General features: G+C 43.1%; 1 protein-coding gene across 2 annotated transcripts; it reads left to right on the plus strand.

Moving 5' to 3' along the window:
* Window positions 1-4,154: 4,154 nt before the first annotated feature.
* smtnl (smoothelin, like) lies at window positions 4,155-23,938 on the plus strand. Of its 2 annotated transcripts, none has more exons than XM_020094825.2 (10): window positions 4,155-4,291; window positions 4,677-5,623; window positions 17,064-17,145; window positions 17,611-17,868; window positions 17,978-18,040; window positions 18,127-18,187; window positions 18,275-18,421; window positions 18,505-18,628; window positions 20,629-20,780; window positions 23,199-23,938. In XM_020094825.2, the coding sequence occupies exons 2-10, from the start codon at window positions 4,949-4,951 to the stop codon at window positions 23,323-23,325; spliced, it is 1,689 nt and encodes a 562-aa protein (XP_019950384.2). In that variant the 5' UTR covers window positions 4,155-4,291; window positions 4,677-4,948; the 3' UTR covers window positions 23,326-23,938. The 2 variants fall into 2 exon arrangements, with proteins under 2 accessions (XP_019950384.2, XP_069391072.1); XM_069534971.1 differs by having other exon boundaries at window positions 4,222-4,291; window positions 4,842-5,623.
* The last annotated feature ends 278 nt before the right edge of the window (window positions 23,939-24,216 follow it).

The following is a 24,216-nucleotide window of genomic DNA, read 5'->3' on the forward strand; positions in this document are numbered from 1 at the left end:
GCCCATGAGCACTGGCAGTACTTTGTGAGGCATGGGAGAGTGTCTTTATTCTCTCCGTCTGGTTTGAGGATTTAACTGTAGATTTTCTGCTCATGGTCTGGATCTGTAGTCGTTAGAACCTTAAAGATATCAGCGAGGAAGTAACGATTATCGTCTTCTCTTTGTGCTCTTTACATTTTGCAGATGTTTGAACTTTGACAGGTGTGATATATTTAAGGGCATAAGTGTGCTGTAAATCAAAACCCCAAATGTCCTCCAGTCTGCCAAGTGACCTAATTTGCAGTTAATCAGTTGAGGCGAGCTCTTCTCTCGGAGGAAGCTGCGTACTTATAAATGTCTCTGCAGAATCAACAATTACTTTCACCGGTTTAAGACCAGATGAGAGGAAAATCAAAAGTGTGTGACCTTTCCTCCTCTGTAATCACACCGGACGGTTACAACTTCAGCAGTGCACAGAGGGAGCCAGAGAGAAGTAAAACATATGTGGTCATTGTCAAAACAATGAAAAAGCTCAACTGGGATTGTGGGAAGCTTTGCAGAGAGAGAGAGAGAGAGAGAGAGGGAGAGAGAGAGGGAGATATGTATAGTGATGACAGATGAAGTTTTTCATCTCATACCGCTCTCACTCATGAAGGTCATACCACAGTACCTGCTGACTCACCCTTACTGGAAAGCACTCCTTGTCAAAGTTGTGTCTGTGGAGCCACATGGGGACTTCCTGGTTGCCCGGAGCAAGATGAGGAATAGTTTCAGTTCATTGTAAATGTAAATCATTAAATTTCAAAACTATAATTTAATGAGTCACGTAACGATGACGCAGGTTGAACCTTTATCTTTTCTTCACACACGGGTGATAAAGTTCTGATTTCTCATTACAGATTTTTTTTTTCACAGACGTTGGTAAACACAACTGTAACATATCACCTCGGACAGTTGATATGACAAACATGTCAGCAGACAGATGTGTGATTCATCAGACACAAGGCGACATTAGTTCTCATCTACAGTCTGGTTTCTGTTCTCCCAACAGGTTTAAGTCCAGTGATAGTTTTTTTTTAACAATCATTTCCACACTTGTGGCAACACATTCTTCATTAGTAGACATGTAAACTGTCGGTGGATGGCAAAACTGTGCAACTGCAGCAAATTGTAAAAAGATATTAACATTGAACAGTTTAGTTAAATATTATTAACCCTCAGTTCAAAATGTCAGATCACTGTGGATGGAAATGTGCTGCATTTCAACAACAACAAAAAAATGACGGTCCTGTCGAGGTTTTCAAAGCAGAACTCAGAGACAAAAATAGTTTCACAAGGTTTATTCTAGAAATTCTTTAAGTTTAAAGTGATGTTGCTGAGCCTCGGTAAATCGAGAACAGGCAGATAAACCACGAACTGAGTCAAGAGTTTGTACCAAACAGGTGAAGTCCATCCAGAGAGCAGGTCGGGCAGAGACTTGGCTCAATGTGTTGTAGAGAAAAGTGTGAAAGTGATTGTTTAAACAAAACTGCAGTCAGACACGGCGCTGCTTCTTTGACTTGTGTTCTGAAGCTGGCAGTAACAGTGATGTTCTCTCCGACACGTCTGTTTGTGTTGGCAGGTGACTGAATTATGTCAGAACTTGATCTGATTGCTCGTTGCCCCTGTCAGCCAAAGCAAACAGTCATTTCTAAGCAGCTGACAACATAAATGAAAGAATGACAATTTTGACGACTGGGTTTGTCAAGTTATCCCAGTGATGTTGAGGCTCGTTGAAAAGAAAAAGGTGTAAAGAGGAAGTCGGCTTAGTAATTTTGCTGCTGCACAGAAACATGCCTCTGATAGGTTGACAGCTGTGGTGAGTGTATATGATATGTTCATATTTTTTCACATTCCTAAAACATACACAAAATATACAAATAACGACATTAAAAAAATCTCGCAGGAAAATGTAAACTAAAAAAAATGCCACTGACACACCGCAGACCCCCCCCGCCCCCGACAGATACACACTGCAAAAGGAGCTTGACGTGCATTGAGAGTGAATTCTGAGCCTCTGTAACTGATTCCTTCTCTTCATTGACTGAAGCAGTCGACATCTTTAGGCTCACAAGAGAGAGAGAGGGAGTCAGGAGTATTCCAAAGTGCAGCGATTGTTTTTATCACGTCTGTCATCTCAGCTGATGCTGCTCGTTTTTAGTTACGACACTGCCGTCCATTTTCTATAACCTCAGGTGAAGCTGATACCTGTGACCTCTGACCTCCACAGTGCTTTGCTGCCGTATGCACTATCCCCAGCACACTCACATAAAACACAGTGAGCCACCCCCCCCACCCCCCCACCCCCTCCTCATCTTCTTACTCTCCCTTTTTCTGTCACACACACACACACACACACACACACACACACACACACACACACACACACACACACACAGGCTGTTGACAGTAAGCAGGAGGGTGGAATGTTGAAGTATTTACATGAGTCTGTCTGCTACATGGGCACACACCACATACACACACATACACACACACACACACACACACACACACACACACACATCCACAATTGCTATCTAGTGTGGAATGTTTGCTCTGTTGGGGTCCTGTTACGATGGGGGGAGGGTGGTGGTCCTCAGCCGCCAGGTTGTCTTTCTGTGTCTCTCCTGTTATCAAAGACAATACAAAGGATCAGAAATATGAAAAGAGGGAGACAGTGGAAGCTTAACTCATATGAACCCTCTAGTTTTTACACTCATGATCTGTGGTACGTATGAAACTCGATATGAAAAATAAAGCCACATGTGAAAATTGCACATCATGCTTTTCTATAACTTTTCTTTTTTTATCTGCCTGTGGCTGTTTTCCACACAGCTTGGTTTTGAACCCAACACTACATCACAGGGTGAAATGTTGTCTCTCGACTTGTTGCAGTGTTTGTCTTATAAAATAGCCTGAGAGCGAGGAGTCGGAAAGATCGTGACAGAGAGGGAGAATTACAGAAGGAGACCAGCGAGACACAGAGGGGTCAGGAGAGGGAAGAAAAAGTTTCTCTAAAACAATTTTAAGATTGTGTTGAGTCATCGCTCTTTAAGGGACATTTATCGGAAATGTTTGCACTTTATTCTAGAGCAAACATTTATTGTGTCTGATGAAGACACGTTTGTTTTACTGGGCGAGATGCAGGACAGTTCCCATTACAGCGGGATGACAAAAGTCACTATAAGTTTAGATTTAGAGGAAAGAGAACATTTTATTAAAATCATGGGAGTGTATATGTAATTTCTATTTCTATTTTAATGTATAAATCATTTTAATTGAATAGTTAACTATAGCTCATATGGAGAACATACATCTGGACCCTCAACAAGCAATCACCTTCTGAATAAAACCAACAACCTCAAATCAAATGTCAACATTTGGCAATAGAGGATTAAAGCTGCACTTCTTCTGGGACACTTGGAGGCAGAAGAACAAACTGTAACACAACACTGAAATGTTAACACCTCAACACAACTCATGGCTAACATGTTAACAAAAGGAACAAAATCACAGCATTTGAAACAAATCATTTAAACTACAGGACGTAAAAAAACAAAACGTATTTATAATGTACTGTGTTTATAATGTACTGTATTTATAAGGTGCTTTTCTAGACATTTCAACCACTCAAAGAACTTTACTGCACAAGACACATTCACACTAACATTCATATTTTCTACCACATTCTGTCGGCACAGTATCGAACCACCGACCTTCTGAGTGGATGATCCGCTCTTTAGCTCCTCATTCACACCCGCCTGATATATCACCTGACATATGTGCAATGATCCACACTCATTCACTCAGCAGCCTCAGTGTTTTCTACTTTACCTCACCCATTGTTTTCTTATATAACAATCTGTTTCCATACATGTATTGACATTAACGTGAGGAAAAGAGCAGGAGAACACACACTGGAGGAGAGGAGGAGGAGGAGGAAGAAGTGCAGAAAGAAGTGGAGTAAGAAAAGAGAAGAGGAGGGGAGGGGATTTATTCCAATAGTTTACACAAGGATGTAAAAGCTCCCCAGTCCGCCTCCCTCCTTCCCTCCCCTCCCCTCCCCTCGCATTTACTACTCTTCCCATGTTGTTTCTCCCCTCCACCACTGACACCACCCTCCTCCTTTATCCCTCCCTCTCTCCTCCCTCTTCTGGGCCAGAGGAGCGACCAACCTGAGCCTTTAAAACAAACCGGCAGCACAGACTCACACATGACGCACAGAGCTGCTCAGCGCTGAGGGAACTGAGCGGCACAGCAGAGCAGAGCTGAGGTAGGTTGGTTGGTTGGTTGTAGCAGCAGCAGCAGCAGCAGCAGCAGCAGCAGCTGTGGGTGGAGATGACCTCACTGCTGTGTTTTATGGCACTTACACAAACATGAAGCATAAGTGGCTGGAAGAGATGCATGATTTGTTTCCGTCATCCGGCTCCTTCCTGCAGCAGAGTCAGAGCAGTTGTGTTTGAATCTGGTGATGATGTCTTTATTTGGAGATTCTGAATGAAGCCATTTTTGTACGAGCTTTGATTTTACTGTTGCTCTCTAGGTTTTTTCACGACAGAACGTGACCTGTGACTTAAACGTAACTGTGATGGTTCTTTTAAGGGTTTGACAGCTGCTCCCGAGCTAAAGGTCAAGTCGTGTCCCCTTTGTGCTTTCAGACAGAAGACACAGGGAGGCATCTGTAAAGCTCACGGAAGGAGGAGCAGCCTGGGACGTCCCAAGACGGAGCTGAAGTAGTGGAGATAGAACAGAACAGACCTTTGCCCCCCTCCTGCAAACTTTCACCCCTCTGACTCTTGTCCGTCTGTCCCCACCCCCTCCAGCCAAACCCTCAGCACACTGACTGAAGCCACACATTCTCCAGCGTCCAGAGGATCTAACAGACACAGAGGCTGTCTCTCCTGTCCCCAGAGGGTCACCAGAGGTACAGATGGAAGCACCAACCCTCGCTGAGATGGGCGACTTGTGTCATCCCCGGTCCTCCTCTCCAGAGGGGGAAACAGTGTGTGCGGCTCTAGCCCGTTACGAGAACACTCTGCGGGACGCCATCAGGGAGATCCACTTGGACGTCAGTGCTTTTAAGCTGGGCATGGAGCGTCGTCTGGAGGAGACGGCCAACCAGAGCGGGCCTCTAGGACGAGCAGTGGTTCAGCTCCAGCAGGAGAACCGGCAGCTCAGGAGTCAGCTGGAAGCTCTGAGCCAACAGGTGGAGCTCCTGAGCGGGATGACGTGTGACAGGAGCACCCTGTCGAACAACAACCACAATCACAGTCTGAACCACAAGAATCACCTCAACGATATTCAAGAGAACCATCAGGAGATTACAGAGGTGGTGTACGGGAAGGGTCAGGCTCACACGCAGAGCCAGGCTCACCTCCACATCCAGCCCTGCACCCCAGGGAGCCAAGACCAGACCTACAGCGGCCTCAGCGGTCAGTCAAGCCCTGCATCGCCCCCTGCCACATTCTCCTCCGCCCCCAGTTCCAGCAGTCCTCCTGCTGGCTCCAGAGTTTCCTCCATGGTGACAGGCCCGGTGTCCAGCAGCAGCCCCTCCACCGCTCGCTTCTCCAGCCGAGCAACGTTTGCTGTGTCCAGCAAGACGAACGTGAGTGTTGCATGTTGGTGGGGGTGGGTGATGGGGTTTATTTTACCACAGTGGTTTCCAACATTGTTGTCCTGATGTCAAACAAAATTAGCAAGACTCTTTGGAGTGACAGACGAGGCAGGTTTCAATCACTTACCTATTACTTATCTATTTAGCAATTAATTTATCCATTACTTTTAATTATATCTACTACTATTCATTTTGTAATTGACATTTGTTGTTTTAAATGGATGTAAAACCAGAGGTACCCTCGGACGGTCATTCCCCTCGATGTGGAGAACTTTGCTGTTTGTTTCTCATCACCAATATTCTCCCATGCTCCCCGTCAACTGTGCAAAATACCCCCAAAGTTTTAATTCCCCCTGGTGGGAAATCACAGCTTTAGATGTCAACAACTGCTAAAATCTCGAGCATCAAGAAATCTCATCCAAGAAAATTTCAGAGTTCCTCCTGGACTGTTACACATAGAAGCTCTTGGCACAGTTGCACTGACCCACCTCCTCGCCCTCCAGTGCCAGATGCTTTGTAACATGGGTGGAAATGTAATATACAATGTCAAAGGAGGTAATCCAGTAATTGCTATGTAATTTTCCAGTTTGGGAAAGGGCCCCCGCTGTAAAGAGGCAGAAAGTGAGCTTGACCGAGGCTGTTTGCGTTGTGGCTGCGTCGATGTGTCACACAAAGCAGTGGCTGTGTCACGGCGTTGCACAATGGGCCTCCAGCGGGATGTTTCAGGATTTATGAAGTACAGTAATATGAGTGCAGCAGGCTCCTGGGAGGTGCGGTCAGTTTGGTCGTGTGGTTCCAGTCAAATAAGTGAAATTGGTGTTATGAAATGTAGGATCTGGTTAGTCATTATTCGGGGGATATTCAATAAGCTAGTTTCGCCTGAATGACGACATGGTTCTGCTCTGGTGGGTCTTTTTAAATCCTACTGGATGAGTTCAAAAATGATGGATGGCGACGAAGATAAGCCTGTTTTCTCTGTTCCTGGAGAGCTGAGGTTCTTCTTGATAAGAGTATTAGGGTGGATCAGAGGTGGTTTTATGTTTCGTCTTTATCGGGGTTGCATCATAGTTCATCAGTGAAGAGTCAGAGTCGTAACACTCAGTGGTTTCTGAGTTATTACCAGGAATAAATCTCAACTGTCACCCTACAACGCTGCTAATGGAAGTTTGTCCTCTGGATTGGAACCCATGTTGGAGTCTCGTACACAAACTGTCACTGTTTACGTCATTGTGTATTTTAATTTGTTTTCTTTCCTGGCTTTACTGTGTCTCCGTCATGTGGTTTCTGCTCGTTGAAGATGAGCGTGCAGTTTTTCCTGGCACTCTCCAGAATTTATTGGTTTTTTCAGAAGAGAGAGGAAATTCTTTCTTACGTCAGATTTTCCTTTGTCTAAATATTTAGTAAAGATTGGAGAGCACACGGCAGCTGAAGACAATCAAGTATTTTTTATTTTCTCTCTTCCTTTCTAGGCAATTTAGTACCTACATGTCTTTAAGCGTGTTTCTGCGTTGTGAGTTAGCTCTTCAGGAACTGCAATTGCAAGATCGAAGACAAATAGCCAATTAACCTTGAACGCCAAGGATACTGTGTTCACGTCTTTCCATATGGAAGCAGCTCAAGGGACTTAGATGATAGATGTGTATTTCCAATATCAAAATAATTGTTCAGTGAAAGGACACATGGTCATACAGATATTTAAATGCAGACTTTAAAAGCACACTAATGCAAATAGCTGTTCTGCTTTTGGCTGTAATTACCAAACTATGTGGTTGGAGAGGAATGTTATCTTCTTTTAAATCATGTGGTCACAGCTAGACAACACAACGGCACCTTTGTAAGTGTTGATGTGTGTCAGCTGCAGTGACACACAGATCACATCAAGCAAGAGATGCAGGAAGTACTGTGACGTATCGGTGCACAAACAATGACTTTCTGTCCATATGCTCGGATCCTGGTCGGAGACGACTGCTTGGATTATAATTGCAGCTCACTCTTCCTGCCACATCCTCACCTACCTGTCAGAGACAGACGGGAGGAAGATACAGCACATAAAGTACGGTTGGCTGTTCAAACAGGCCTGACGGACAGTTTTATACACACACACACACATACACACACACACACACACACACACACACACACACTGCAGGCTTGAAGCCAAGCTGAAGTTTTTCTGTGCCAGAGAGATGTGTATAGGCGTGTCAGTCTTCCAGCCTGCTCTCCAGCTGTTACTGTGCAGTGCCACCTGCCAAGCTGTCACAAGAGCACACACACACACACACACACACACACACACACACACACACACACACACACACACATACCTGCAGGTACGCACTCACCTCCTAATCACACCTGTAGTGTGTCAGCACCATCTCCTCCATGTTGAAAACACCTGCAGCACGAATCTGTATGAATTATACAGCATGACTGTGTCTTTTCTTCCCTCTGCTCTTCAAATGAGATCTGGAGCGTTTTCGTCAGCTGAGTCGAAGAATACTGCCTGTGTGTGTGTGTGTGTGTGTGTGTGTGTGTGTGTGTGTACACTTACATTTTCAGATTTTATATTCCTCTCGTTCTGTCTTGTTAAGATGACGGTTATTATTTTGTAATATTTGATAAGCTGTCATACTGGACTGGCTCTGTTCCACTTTTCTCAGAACATCGGAATTCACATAAAAATGCTTGAATGGAAACCCAGCTGTGTGTAACAGTGTGTGTGTGTGTGTGTGTGTGTGTGTGTGCATCTGGAAGGTTTTTGTGGTTTGTAAAGAGGCAGCTGTGTGGCTCTGTTCTATCCTCTAATGGTTCTGGGCAACAGGAATTAGTGAAGATTAGGACAAAGACCTGATCCTCCTCTACAGTGTCTCCTCTTCCTCCTTTGTTTCTCCTTCTCATCCTCCTCCACACACACACACACACACACACACACACACACACACACACACACACACACACACAACACACACACACACACACACACTTAATGTCTGCATACGACACTGCTTTTGCCAATTACGCTGCCAAAGCAGCCGTCTCAATGGGCCATTGTGTTCTTTCCTTCATTGGGAGTACATTGAACGTGGAGGGATAGTTGAACAAGTTAAACTTCATTAATCAGAGGTTGACAGAGCTATATTCAACTTTTTACGCAAGAGATATATCTGATAAATTCACAATTAATATAATTGCAATGACATTTTCTTTTCTTTAACAAAACTCCACACTTTCATTTTACTTCTTTCCTACAAATACCTTCGTAAACCACACCTGGGCCGTTCAAGACTGCAGCAGAGAATCAGACGCTGCATTCCTCCAGTGTGTGTGTGTGTGTGTGTGTGTATGTGTGTGTGTGTTTGTGTTCATTAGCAGATGAGGAGATCAGATTATCTCAGTCAGGTCACAAGATCATCTAATGTTCTCCATCAACACACTTGATTTATGACCCTACACAGCACTTGCATCACATATTATATAAGAGCTGATTTCTGCAGATGGAAGGTTTTGGATGTTTCTCACACGGGTTTACAGGACAAGCTTTATAGATAACTCCTGACCTTTTACATAACGGAGCTACATGCAGCATTTATATGATTGTTATATGATTTCCGTGGACAATAACTTCTCTTCACAACGGTCAGTTGAGGCAATGAAAGAAAAGAAGGAAGGTATGAAGCAACATGATTTATTAGAAACAGGGTTTTCATTTTGAAAAGTATCTGTGCTCGTCTCATTTTTTAAATAATTACATTACGCTATTTCACACATTCACAGTTCATGTGATGATATATTGATTTAGAATTGGAATCATAATCCCGCCAGTTGATGATCTGATCTCTAACATCGTGTTGGTGGTAATTCCATCAGGTCACACTCCTCCAGATACTTCGTCTCCCTCCGCCCCTCCCCGTGCACTCACCGGCTCCCCCCCCACCCTAACATTTCACAACTCGGCTTCGATGCTATCTGCTTTCTTATCTGCAAATAAGCAGCGGACCACTGCAACTTTTAGCCTGCAGAGTTTTGGTCTAGTCACAGTCTGATAATAGACTGATGGATAGATTGTACGTTCAGAGCACTTAAGATGCACTGATCCCGGTCCAAACTGAATTACACTGTGATTACCAACTGCTGGTGCTCACGTTCAACAGTGTAAGTGAATACAACTGAGTATAGTAGTATAGTATAGTACAGTATAGTATAAAATTGTGTAACATAACGCAGCACAGTTTAGTGAAGTATGATATAGTGTAGCATAGTATAGAGTTGTAGAGTGTTGCATAGCATAGTGTGGTATAGTAAAGTTCCCAAGCAGAGCCAGCCCTGACTTTTAACTGTGGCAAATAACCTCTGATCTCTGTGTGTATCCAAATTCCATCCATCCATCCATCCATCCATCCCTCCCTCTATCCCTCGCTCCTCTCCTCTTTGCCTCCGTGGCCCCTTCCTCAGCCTCCAGTCTCCCCCTGCATTTTAAGGCTGGATTCCTGGCAGCAGCCCACCCCACGTCTCCATGTGGCTATTAATAAAGCCATGAGTGAGACAGAAACAAAAACACATCAAATATTTACAAAAGTACCACATATATATATATATATATATACTGGATCATAACTCAAATTTTAATCATACACTGATTCATCATTTTACAAAATAATCTGTACTCTTTTAGTCTGTGTATCTCCCAGTATTGACTTTGTTCAAGTGGTTTCAAAGCTACTGTTTGTGAAGAACGTCTTAAACTTATTCTGATAAAGAAATGCTATTAATAAGAAGTTAATATAGATTAGAAATAATGGAAGAGAAAAGAATGACACTGAGGACAGAGCACAGCTGAAGTGTGTGTGTGTGTGTGTGTGTGTGTGTGTGTGTGTGTGTATATACACTTGCTTGGGGGTGGGGGGGGGGGTTTACAGAGGTATGCAGCCACTCCCTGGCTACCCCTGGTTCTCTTAATGACTTCCAGACAATAAGCCATGTTCCCGTCATCATCTCTGTGGAAACAGGTTAATAACTGACTGGCTGGTGGGATAGGTCACCGTCCTCACCCTCCTCATCCTTGCTGCCCTGTGGAACCAGTAAGCCTTTCTGGAAATCGGGAGTAGATTTTAAGGTCAGCTCAATCCGCCTGGGAACACCGCACAAATTTCATTTAGCAGCACTCGGCCCCAGTGTTTTTGGAATAATGCCCGAAAGGCACTTAAAGGAAAATCGGTTTTAGAGGTTGGGTGACGCTGTGCGGGGGTCACGGGTGAGAGAGCAGGGGTTCCTGGCGTTTTTCAGGTTTTGTCAGAAATCAAGTCTTTCCACCACAGGAGGTGGACTCAGATATAACTGCTGCTCTGGGCATTGTGGGGGCTCGGGAGAGGAGCGAGAAGAAACGTGGCCTAGAGTAAATTTATCTGCCTGTCAGTCACTGTGAGGGTGAAATTCAAAATGTAAACTCCACAGAGGCAAGGTGATGGAGTGTTGGGGGTGAGCAGAAGGCCAGTTGTGAATTCCCACTGCAGCCGACTATGTTTTCACTTAGACATGCCCAGGAGTCACTGCACACAATCACATTATCAGCATGATCTGTGGGACAGATATTATTGACTGCAGGTTGGTTATCATGATCACTAGTTATTCATCTTTGAGTGTTTTGGTAAAGATTTTCTCATCATGGTAAATGTATTATTGATCACTGCAAATGGAGTTAATCCTAATCCATTTTAACAAACATCCAGACGACAATATTAAATCATTAGAAGATGCAGTATTCATAGTATCAGTGAACGTTTGTGGTTATGGTTAAAAAGGAAAGATTTTGAAAAACGTTCTTGCATGACTCACTTCAATGGCTGTACACCAACCATCCAGACCTCCACTACAACTCTCTGCCTCTCCGAATAAAAAAGCAAAGTATTTTTTTTTTTTGCACTGGCACAGAATGTTGGCACTGGATGTAAATCACGAGGCGAAGATTTGTCCAATATTGATGTAATCCCTGAGGATGCTGAGCTGAAATGACTTGTGGGGCCGGCTGCTCTTACTCACACCACCTATCCAGTTTAGTGAGCTGTTTGGAAGCGATGGTAATTAAGGTAGAGGTGATAAGGATTGTCTTTATTTGCTGACCTCTCCTGCGGTGAGCCTGTCAAGTCTCCTCCAGACATCATCCCACCCTCCTCTGCCTCACTGCCAGGAATGAAAGAGCAGAGAAGGATGGAGGGAGGGAGGTGGAGAGGGAAGACAGGGGAGTCGCTCTCTATTGTTGCCACATGTTGGAGCGAGACATTACAGAGGAGTGAGTACGAGTCAAGAGTGAAAAATGATCTTTTCCCCACAGCGTGCAGGACCTATTTCTCACAGATACTTGGCCTGAGACCAAGCTCTTCTTCTTCCATGAATCCTATGCTACACTTCTTTAACAGTGAGAGTAGAAGAATTGAGAACTATCACCAAATAAGGAAACACAAGTTTTATATGTAGTTTTTTGTGCTATGCATAAACAAATATAAAAAAATATATATATACATGATGTGTAAGGTCACTGACAGAAATGTGTGATTTACACTGTGGAGATGATGGTTATGGGCTCGGTTAGAGAGGTTCAACTCCTTCACAGATTTCTAATTGAGAATAATCAATCAGCACATCTCAACCCCTCCTATCGGTCCTCTTGTCAAAGCTACACCCACAAAACACATGAACTTGAACTGACAACCGCTAGAAGTCGACTTTTCCGTGATTCGCTTGCTAACTTCTGGCTGTCGTCTCTCAGTCCGAATTAAATTTACAGTCCTGAGGGGGCCGCAAACGCTCTCTATTTTCCAGATTACTTTATTTATTGATGGCACTCGGGACGTGGAGAGGATTGCAACAAATGAGATAAAAAAGTGTTTCAGAAACAACTTACCAACCCTCCCTTTAAATATTGTTTTACCAGATGCAACATTGGATTTGCATGTGCACGGCCTTAAGACGCTGTCAGCAGAGCAAAGCACGTGTGAAATCAGGCACCGTAACTTCCATTCATACATACTTTTATGTTTATAAAGAAACCCCCCCCCTCCCCCGCTCAGTGGCTCTCACCTGCAATTACTTTTTTATATCTTCACTCTTCAAAGCCTGCGCATATTTTCCACCCTCGGCCCAAAGTGGCGTTCCCTGCGTTTTTTCGAGCAGAGAAATTGCAGTCTGTGCGAGTGTATTTGAAGAACAGGTGGTCTGAGTGTGTTCCTCTGAGAGGATTCCTCTACGGGAGGAAATTACAGAGCAGAGTCCTCTGTCTCTACCTGTTGACTGCTGAGCAGAAGTCTGATAGCTCTACAGTAGCTGTGTGAATGCAAGTGCATGTTTCTTCCTTCTTGCGAATCTGCTGATTGTGTTGCACCCTGTGCTTTTTGATTATCGTCATAGTAAATTGCAAGGTGGTTGCTGTGGTCGACACTGATGCACGACAGTTTACAAGCTTCATAATAATTTTACAGTGTACTTGTACATCTATCCTGTCACCCCGAGCATTCACATAACTGCCACGAGCACAAAGGCTGCATTGTGACTCTGTTTCTAAGTTCTCGTTTTAATTTGCAAATTAAAATTAAGTCTGGCACCCATAGTGGTGAGTTTATCTTTCACTCTCTCTCTCACACACACACACACACACACACACACTGGTTGTCATTGGAGGGATGCCAGCCTTCCTCCATTGTTCTAGTGTCCTCGTCCTCCACCACCCAAAGGCCCAGCGAAGCTCAGATGTCTCCCTGAGAGAAAGAGAGAGACAGAGGGACTGAGGACAGTTTATGAGAGGAAGGGATGAAAGAGGAGCTAAAAGAGAGAGAGACCTCTGGTTACCTGATCCCATGTCACACCAGATGACTCTTCAATTTTAGAAAATAAGTACATGTACAGTTTGATGGAGTTTCAGGATGTTCACATATACACTTTATGCAAACAAGCAGGAAGCATTTCAGCTCTGGCATAAACTGAATTGATTCAATAATACAAATGATAATATCCAGATATGATTCCATGTAGCACAGTAACAGAGTCCCAGCTGAAGATAAATGAGGACACACGTCCTTTATGTCCATCCAGGATTCCTGACAGCTCAGCTCGGCCTATTCTGGTGTCATCGTTCCTACTTTTAGTCATTTATTAGTAGGGAGCAAACACTAATACACACGTGTTGACCAATAAAGTGAAACGTGACTTGTAGCGTGGTGCAGAGTCGGAGTCAGTGAAGGTGTGATGATAACTGTAAATGTGATTCTTCATTGACAAGGTTTCAGGGAGTTATTCACAATTTTACTGGTCTAGTTCGTAGGACTGTCAAAAATACTACATTTAATACTCATTTAATATCAGTCCCCGTATATATGTCCAATTTTTTAAATCACGATCCATGAATTATTCTAATATTGCATGTCCACATTAGATAGATGATGAACCTCCACCTTCATTTTCCTTTTGATTTGATTCCAAAATTGAGTTGAGAAACTGATAGTTGAGTTGAGAAACTGCTAAAGCATGAACAGAGACTTTAAATGTTTGAACTCGGGTCATTGTGAGGAAGCAGCTCCAGGTTCTCCCAAAGCTCAACCTCACCTCCGTGGTGGGTGAGGCAGATATTAACGTGGCGCTGCTCTGCAGGTTGTAGACGCTGAGTTGATGATGTCTGGACTTTAATAGACAGCGATTGATCCTTAAAACAACATATCACCACCAACAGATATCAGTTTATGTGCAAGCTCATGTGGGTCCTCACGAATGCTCTTTTAACCAAATGTGACGCGTGTATCGTGTTCTCGGGTCCCTCGTTGGTACTGTGTAACAGTTTGTTCTGCCAGAAAGCGAGACCTCGAGATACCAGGGAGTTTACAGGAACCTCAGCAGCTCCGCGATCATATTTCCCCCTCTGACCCACAGTGGACGTCTGATGATCTCAGTACTTAAGCCAGGGGAGCTCCCCTCCCCGAAGCCAGACGCTCTGAAATTTGTCTCCCTCCTCCTGCTGGATAGCCAGCTGTTCCCCCCCCCCCCACTGCCCCGTCCCTCTGTGACATTTCCCATCAGGCAGTGTACAACTGTACAATATAAGGTTCTTTTTTTCCCCTTATTCTCGTTCAGGGGTGTAATCACCCCTTTCTACCCACCTACACCCCCCACAATTCTCTCTTACCCTCTCTCTCTCTTTCTCTCTCTCTCTCTCAAACACACACACACACATACATACATACACTCATGCACACACACATTCGCCTTCCCCCAACAGCATTCTTATGAGGTGACTTCAGTCCAGGCACACACATTTACACACTCCCAGCCATTTCAAGTGAGCAGTGTGTTTGTGTGTGTGTGTGTGTGTGTGTGTGTGTGTGTGTGTGTGTGTGTGTGTGTGTGTGACGGTGTTGGGTTTCTCTCTTAGTTTAGTTAGTTTTAGTTTTGTTTGTCCAGGTTTTCAGATATCCATCTCTGCAATCTTGTGCCTTCAACCAAAAATGAGATAAACTAGGTCAAGAAATTTGTGGTGCTCGCAGCACTGCAATATTAAATTCACATATCAACGGCAGCATCTCTTTTCCTTTAAGGGCTCCTTAATTAATTTCTCCAGCAGAAAGTACAGATCCATCATGGGCTGCTGCTGCTGTTGTTAAATGCCATTTGTTTCCTGTTAGCATCACAAATGGAAATTTTATTCTCTTAAATTAAGTGGATTGGAGATAAAAATCTCCAAAAAACAAATCTCAAATAAAACAATAGACACTTGACTTAAATAAGACTGAATACTGATGATTTTTGTATTGTATCTATCTACAGATTATTCATTAGGGTCATCTAAGAAAAAAAAAGTCAGAGTAAATCTATACTCTCTGTTTAAAAATGTTCACTGTGAAACTGTTAAAATATAAACCAGCACAATGAATATGATGCTACACAATGAAAGCTGCAAACATCTGATGGAAAACACAATACAGCATGAATTCTATTCTTACATTTTACATTAAACCTGTGCGGATGGTTTACAAACCTGTGGCACAGATTATAAATCCGAGAGCCCGGTTTATAATTTGTTTGCACAGATTTATAAACTGAGAGTTGAGATTCACACTTCCCTCTTTTGCTGACCCTTGGCGAGGGGGGCTCCGTATCTATCTGATCACGTCATGGTTTTTGTGCAGATGCTGCAGTTTTGCTTCCAAACATGCTGAGTTTATCTAAACACAGAATGAATGCATCAGATGCATCATTGGAGAAATAACGTTCTCAGTCAAACGCAGCACAGAGTGTGTATTTGACATCCGAGTATGAAAAACAAGCAGCTTTTCATTTGTTACTTGTTAAAGAGCAGATGATCTCCTACATGGCAGCCTGAGTGTGTTATGTTTCCTTTTTCAAAATTTGTGAGACCAACACACACAATGTGACCTTGATAAAATGTGCGCCGCTATCAGTGCTGCACTATTGACCTGAGTAGTGTTGTTCGGTGCTAAAGGGGCCGACTATCAATGCGCTGTGCTCCGTCTATCTGGCCACATGGAAAGTGACAGCTTGACCCACAACCTATGTGGGTCAGCAGCGCCTTGCGGTCAAGAGTTTAAGATAGAAGTATCGGCTCTGGACGGCGATTAGCTGTTTCCATGTGGCTGATTGTGTTTGGAGAGAGAGGAACACGAGCCTCCGCTGAGGATCTGCTCTGATCACAGAGACAGGAAATAAATGGGGGTCACAGAGACACTGAAGCCCAGATGCTGATGATGTTTGACATTATAACCTGATCTCAGTCATTTTAGTCGTGCTGCCAGATCGGCGGACAGAGTTTGGCCGCTTGTCAACGACAGCAGTGCCTGATTTAAAACAAAGGCTGTGCAGTTCTTATCAAGGGGGAGATAGGTGCACAAAACAGAACAGAACACACTGGTGCCTCCCACACCTACGACACTTCCCTGAAGTCCTCGTCTTTTAAACGTTATCGAGTGTGAGTTGAGTCACGCCGCACTGATTTGTTTTGTCTGAAGTCATCTCAAAAAATCCCATGTGTTGGAGAGAAAAATCTGAATAGAGTGAAACGGTCCAACAGTGACTCAATAATCACACGACATCTGGATTCATTTCTTGTTCAAACCAGAGGAACATGATTCCCCCGACTCTTTGTCTTTGATACAAACACAACATATTAGCGAAGGAACAGCTCGACACAAAACTCAGTTTTGTTCGGATTAGATTTGAATCCCCTCTGGCAACAAATACAGCAGATTATTACGGAATGATTAATTCACCCTGCGAGTTTCAAAACCTGTCTTCGAGCTTGCACAGTGTTCTAGAAGTATACATCTACTAACAGTCTACCTACTCTCCAGTGAAGGTCAGAGATGACCTCATGCTGCTTTAAGAGCCATAAACATTGTTAGTGTGTTGGTTAACGATGACTCTGTGTGTGTTTCAGAGCATTGAGCGAGAAGAGCCAATAGAAGTGGACCCTGCCCCCACACATGCAGGCCTGGAGAATGGTCACGCTGCCGCAACAGGTAAACACGTCAAAACTGTGTCACGCCGTGGCAGTGCTCAGCCCACAGCTTATATGAAGACGCAAACTGATGTGAACCAACTTGATTTAAGGTTGTTTGCAACCACGGCATAAAGTTATTTTGACAGAAGGCCTGGGCTACAAACAAGTGTGGATTTTGAAAACCATATTTAGACCACCAGATAGAGAAGATCTAATGTCGCTCTAGAGTACAACAAGTCCAAAGTTGTGTTGTGTTTGATGGAAGAAGTACGGTTTGCTCGAACCAGGTTAGCCATTGCAAGCAATACCGGTTGATTACACATAGTTACATAGTATTTTTGTGGATCTAAACAATATAGCATCATGTCCACAGACAGAAGTTTTATCAGTTTATCACAATAACTTTCACCACTGTTGATGCACAGAGCAGCCATCTTGACAATTTTCATTGATGTCATCATTTTAAATCTTATTATCCAACAAGAACATTCAATGTTGGTGCACGGAGAGATCGCTCCGCCCATTGATTTCCCACACGAGCACACGGCCCCTGTCGCCATGCGGATGCCTCACCTCCCCATCACCGCCACGACCAAGACAGCGGAGCTCAAGGGCTCTCCCAGCTCTCCCGGCAGTCCCGTTGATTCTCGGTCCTCCCCGATCTCTGAGGCCTCGTCTCCTGGTCAGTCAACTGCAACCTTCAACCAGCCTCAACCAATAGAGGAGTCTTCAAATCAATCAGGTAGTGGACTGACTCGATTCGACCAGTGTGGGTTTGTGAGTGCAGCGTATCGAGGTATTTTGTAAAATTCTTAAACTGACAGTTTATTTTTTTTATTTGTTGCTGTTAGTATCTTCTGTGAAGACATGGACCCCTACACCTATCAGAGCTCTCGGATCCCCCCGCCTCCAGGGTGAGTCACGCTTTCCGTCACATATGGTATCTCGTAGTGGACTGCAGGATTGTGGATGTGATTTACTCTTAATGTTTGTCCTACAGAGAAGACAAGCTCAGCTCCTGCTAAGTCAGTGACCTACTCAGGGTTACAGCAGCATGATAGGTGAGTGTAAAGCGATTGAGGAAGGACATCTTTGAGGTTTCATATACTTTTCTATGTATCTTACACTTGTGTGCCTCCACCTTGCAGAGACGGTGATTTAAACAGTGATAAGTCCTATGGACAGCCAGGAGACAGGAGGAGGGAGCTCGTGAGGTCACAGACTCTGCCTCGTAACATTGGTGCTCAGACTCGTCGATCTATCTTTGAAAGACTGGACTCTGAAGTAACTAACAGGTAAATGCAATTGAAATGCTGCATTTTAGCAACATGGGAACAATGGTAGATAAAACAACTCCTTTCCAACTTCTCCTGCACAGCCGTCCCAAACCAGTGGATTCCAAACCCAAGCTCAAGCGGTCTCAGAGTTTTGGGGTCTCCAGCGCCAGCAGCATCAAACAGATCCTTCTCGAGTGGTGCCGCTCCAAGACCATAGGCTACCAGGTAAGATACCTAATATTATCCAGCAGACAAAACTCTGACAATGTTTTTCTGTCATTTCTATATATGAATATTATTTTACAGTATGAATTCATCCATATTTCATAACATTTGGTCAATATAGTAAAATTTGCTACTCAGCTCCAGATGGATTCAAAGCTTTTAAAGTGTTTTAGCCCATTTACCACAAATTGCATAAATATGATATGCTACTGCTCCGCATTTTCCAGGACAGATCAAAGTCAATTACCTTTTTAGAATGTGGTTTCACTTTGTGGCAGACAGTCGCTCCTCATTCAACTTCATAGCATGAAAAGGAATTGCCAGCAAATTTGCTTGAGATTCTAACCCATTGTTTCTGCTTCTATTGTAGTTTAAGTCACGTTGTTGTTGTTTAAGGGTGTTGTGGAAAACTGACTGTGTATCCGCGTCCTGTGTTTGACTTTGAAACAGGACTTTCAAGTCAGCAGCAGAGGCTTATAAATTCATTTGATCCTTTTCAAGATGCTTTCCAGCTGTTAGTCCCTTGACTTTTACTTGACTCTGGCTGTTTTTCTGCTGCAAAGTCACGTCATAATAATGTAACACTGACAGATATAGATTCGTCAGAGATTTGAAGAGAAGTATTTGCAATATTTGTCCAAAATTAGCTTTCTTTCAAAGAGTTAGATAAATAGATGTAATAATCTTATATGCCTGGATTAATTAACTAGAGCTGTTCCGTTCTTTGCTCAGACCTGAAGCGGAGGGATAATAGTTAGCTGGCTCTCTCCAAAATTAAACACTTACCTGCATATTTAAAACTCAACAAATAACACATCATGTCTGATTTGTTTAAACCATATATATTAAGCTGTGCTTGTTTCGTGGTTCAAGAAAGAAACAGTCAGACCATCTAACTCCCCATAAGAACACAATAGTTCCTACATTTCTCTTACTGTAAAGGTTTTAGGAAAAAGAAACATGGGAGTTATTGAGCTTTTGACGTGATGGTAGATGGATTTTCTTACCTTTGGACTGAGCCAGGTTAGTTATTTCCCCCCTGCTTCTAGTCTTCATGCTAAATGCATAAGCTAATCTCCTCCTGGCTGCAGCTTTGTGGGCCCTCGTGGTGCACACTTGATGACAGTGGTATCAATTTTCTTGTCCATAACTCAGAAACAAAGCGAATGTGCACATTTCAGAAAATCGAAAGAAGCTTGAAAAAAGTAGGAAACCATGTCAAAGGAAAAAATGCTGCTCTTAAAAAGTGACCTGCAGTTATGTGATGTTTATGTATTTTGCTGTAAATGGGACAAAAGATGCAAAACTTCCAGCTCCGAGCTTTAATTCAAATTTGTACGAGATGACACATAAAAGTAGTCCGTTTTAAATTAGCCTCGCTCCATATAGCTTTAACCTGTCAGCACATTGCACAGTGCTAATGTGTTAATCATCTACCTCTCAACTCGAGAGCTGCAGTATATGGACGTGAATATCCTTCTAAATCCAAGGTGTGTGTAATTGTATGGATGTGAGGGTGCAGGGCTGAGGTAGTTGAGGTCATGGCACCGTTTTCTTTTCACAGCGCCGTGTGCCAGCTGCTCCATGTGGCTCTGGTTATGGCCAGAGTCAAGCTAAACTGCTATTAACTGGCAGCAATAAACATTCACGCACACATGAGAGGGAGATGTTCATCCAGTGACTTGACGTGCTGCATTTCATTCAAGGCAAACTCCAGACTAATGAAGGGCAGCCTTGAGATGACACGAGTTCAAAAGCATGTAATAGACCCAAAGCTGGAGAGGCGAAGAGAGTCTGTTTTATCCATCATAATTACAGACCAGTCAGTGAATGGAGAGATGGCTTTATGAAGCTCTGACAAGCTGCCAGTTGGTTTTACAAGTCATGTTTCTTTTACCTCTTTCTGTCTCTTAAATGTTTTTCTCTGTGCACACGGAGGTCTGAGACGATCTCACGGAAACACACATGCCACATCATCACCTAATGTTTTGTCTCTGTAGAACATCGACATCCAGAACTTCTCGTCCAGCTGGAGCGACGGGATGGCGTTCTGCGCCCTCGTCCACTCCTTCTTCCCCATCGAGTTCGACTACACCGCTCTGTCGCCCGTCAACCGCAAACACAACTTTGAGCTGGCCTTTGGAACTGCAGAGTGAGTGAACGCACTGTCAACATGATGACATTATGACATGATGCAGATTGATTCCTTTATTTTTCATTTTGTAGAATTGGTGGTTTTGATCATAAATGATGGCAGCGCTCTCAAGGGTTTTTTCCCCAACCTGCCAAAAATGTGTTGCAGGGCACTTGGAGCTATCAAATCCTGCTGGCCCGTTTAACTCACAGAAATATTTCAACATACCATTTGGATTGCCAAGGGATTATCTATCGACGTTCACAGTCTTCATCCTGATTTTTCCAACCACCACCATGAGGTTGACCTTTTGATTTGTTTTGTCATGAAATATCTCAACAACCCCTGAAAGAATTGGAATAAAACTGCAGAGGATTGATAAAATAACTTCTCGTCAGAGCTAAAACCTGCAAAACTAACGACATCATCCTCAGCTGTTAATCTAAGTGTTGTTGTACGTGGGTTTATCACATATTTGCTTTCTTTCAAGAGGAGTGATACCACTGCCATGTTAGCTTAGCTTGGGCTACTGTAAAAAACAAGGTGGCCTCCGTAGAGAGGACCTGCTCCTGATATAAAGTATTTAAATATAACGGCTCATTCTCGGGTAAAGAAAACAACAATTTGTACAATTTAGGTGACTACACACTGAAAATATCACTAGGATCAGGTATAGGAATCATTTTGCCAATAGATCAGTTTCATCTTAATCTTACACACTGAACCTTTAAAGGGAAAAAGAGACTGAGAATGAAGTCGTAATTTTAGCCATTTGAAAAGACACTTGCATTAAAATGAATAATGGGGAGCATCTTAAAAAAAATAATGTAATCGTTAATATTTCTTCACATCAGCTCCACATTCTCATAAGTATCTTTGGAAGAAACTGTGTCTACTCCAACTGAAAGAAACACAATTGCTTTTTTTCATAATATTACGACTTTATTCTCGTAATATGAGGACTGTATTTTTCTTAAAAAGGTTTATTGCGATTTTGCTTTTACCAAGACTTCTAATAAAACCTGTACCCACCCATCCCCTATCTGACAGCCTGCCCTGAGGCTGGAGACACTGCACAGACACATTGTCTGCATGGATCCATTGGGGTTTCTCAAAAAATAGATCCAACAAATAACTCCATATAAAACCGTCCGTCCGTGTCCAAAAAAACTAAATAAGATACAGCGTGTTCATTAGTGAGCTTTACGGGGGCTGGTAGGAATATTTCTGAACTCTTTGAGAAGCAGCCCCCTGCTTCCAGTCTGAAAATAAATAGGATAACCACTTCACAACACCAGCTGGAGGCAGTGAATTTGTGGTGACTGCTTCCGACCAAGAAATGGTCCCCCATTGTTTTTTCCACACTCGTGTTTGAACAGATGAAACAAAGGCGATGGTTCATGTTAATAAATGAGAATTAGCGGCGCAGGTTGTGGACGGAGACAGTTTCGCTGCTTCCCTGTTCCCACTTGTGATGAATCATCAATTTTTGGGGCTTTTCCCAAAAATGTCTAAAAAACTATGCAACAGCGGCAAACAGCGATTTGTTTGCTGGGGGTTAGTTGTGGTTTTCAGAGTTTGCCTTTAGGGATTTATGGGTCTTAAGTGTATCAACAATGAATGGGTTTTTTTTTGTTTTGTTTTATTTTATTGAATGGTTCTTAATTTGTATTCTTTGTTGGTTTTATTTTATAGTTCTCTGTAAAGCTGCCGTTTTACGAGACAACATCACACAAACATTTTATACGTCAATTTTCCTGCCGATCCTGTCTGCTTCACCAGACTTTCTTCTTTTAGGTGTTGGGCGTGCATTCCTCTTGCCTGACCGCAGAGCTTCACACAGCGTGGCTTATTGTTACTGTTACGGATACTGCTCACACAGGCTGCACTGTATAGATTAGACATTATACAGGCGCATAGTTTGGACGTGGACTTAGAGATACCCCTTGATTCATGAACGTATTATTATTATTATTCTAAGACTGGCTGTTGAATTAAGCTGATTTGACGGAAAAACAATATTCACTTGGTCACAGATTCAATCCTTTACATACAGGGACAGCTTTAGATTTGACCTCTTAAAGAGATCACAGGGCAGAGACTTATAGGGCAATACATCTATATGAATTATTATATATATATAAGTTCCTTCTACTCAAAACATGTTTGTGAGAATGTAAAGGAAAATGACTGTCCAAGACACGATGTTAGATATATAAATATATAATGTTAGATATGTATATACAAGTTTGGATTTCCTGTTATTTCTTAGACTAGTCAACAGACCAGACAACCTTCAGTTGATTCAGCTGACACATTTTGTTCAACGATTCTCAATTCGTTGGACATTCAAATTGTCAAATCCAAATAATTGTGGTTTTGGTTGAAACATATGAAATGAGATTTCCCCCCTGACTTGTGTTTCTGTGTGTGCAGAGTGAAGGCAGGCTGCGATCGACTGATTGAGGTGGAGGACATGATGATCATGGGTCGTAAACCAGACCCCATGTGTGTTTTCACCTACGTCCAGTCCCTCTACAACCACCTGCGCAAGTTTGAGTGAAGCTCAAACATCGGGGATCTCCTTTCCTGCACGGTTCTCCTTTTACACTCAAACAGTTTCAGCCTCCACCAGCAGCAGAGGGTTCTTCATTCTCACCCCTCAGCTGGAGGTGCAGGGACAGAGCTGGTTTGGTAGCACTTTGAAAAGACTATGCTGTCCCCTGGTGGTGGATCAGCAGACACTGCTCCGGAAAGAGTGCTCGCAGATGAGAAACCGTCTCACGGGGAGAACACAGTGTATTAGTGTGTGTGTACAGTCCAATGCTGTTTTGTATGTGTGTGTTTGTGTGTGTGTAGATGAGATATATTGGACAAAGGGTTGAAATCTTGATCTGTTGTGTAAATCACCACAAAATGTTGTGTGTCAATATTATCCTTGTACACTGCAACAATGGAGTTGATGCGTCAGTGTTACTGGCATTCTTTGTGAAAGACACTTGACTATGAATTCCCTCACCATTACGTAAAAAAGCCTCCACACACACGGGGCAGAATATCTTATGACAAGAAAATAAAGGATTGCTGAGTGATATTTACATCATGATATTGTGTCACTGAGATGGGGATGAGAGACAGGAACTGAAATCAATAAACTGTGCTGTTTGACAAATAAATGCAGATATTGTGTTCATGGAAATCAGGCAAGAGGAAAATGAAAATGTGGATCAACACAGAATGATTTTTGGCCTCAACAATTAAAATTAATAGCTTGTGTCACGCTGACTGAGTTATGAGAATTTTTGGTCAAATTGTGTTGAGCAGTGCAAGAACATTAAGTGAGTTAAAGGAGCCTTTTCCTTTCACAGAGAGATTACGACACCGACAGCTGACATCTTGTAGTAAATATAGAAGTGAGGTCAGCCTGGTGCTTTTCACTGAAGTATCATAAGCT

This window comes from Paralichthys olivaceus, chromosome 11, assembly GCF_024713975.1.
Source record: "Paralichthys olivaceus isolate ysfri-2021 chromosome 11, ASM2471397v2, whole genome shotgun sequence".
Classification (NCBI taxonomy): Eukaryota; Metazoa; Chordata; class Actinopteri; order Pleuronectiformes; family Paralichthyidae; genus Paralichthys; species Paralichthys olivaceus.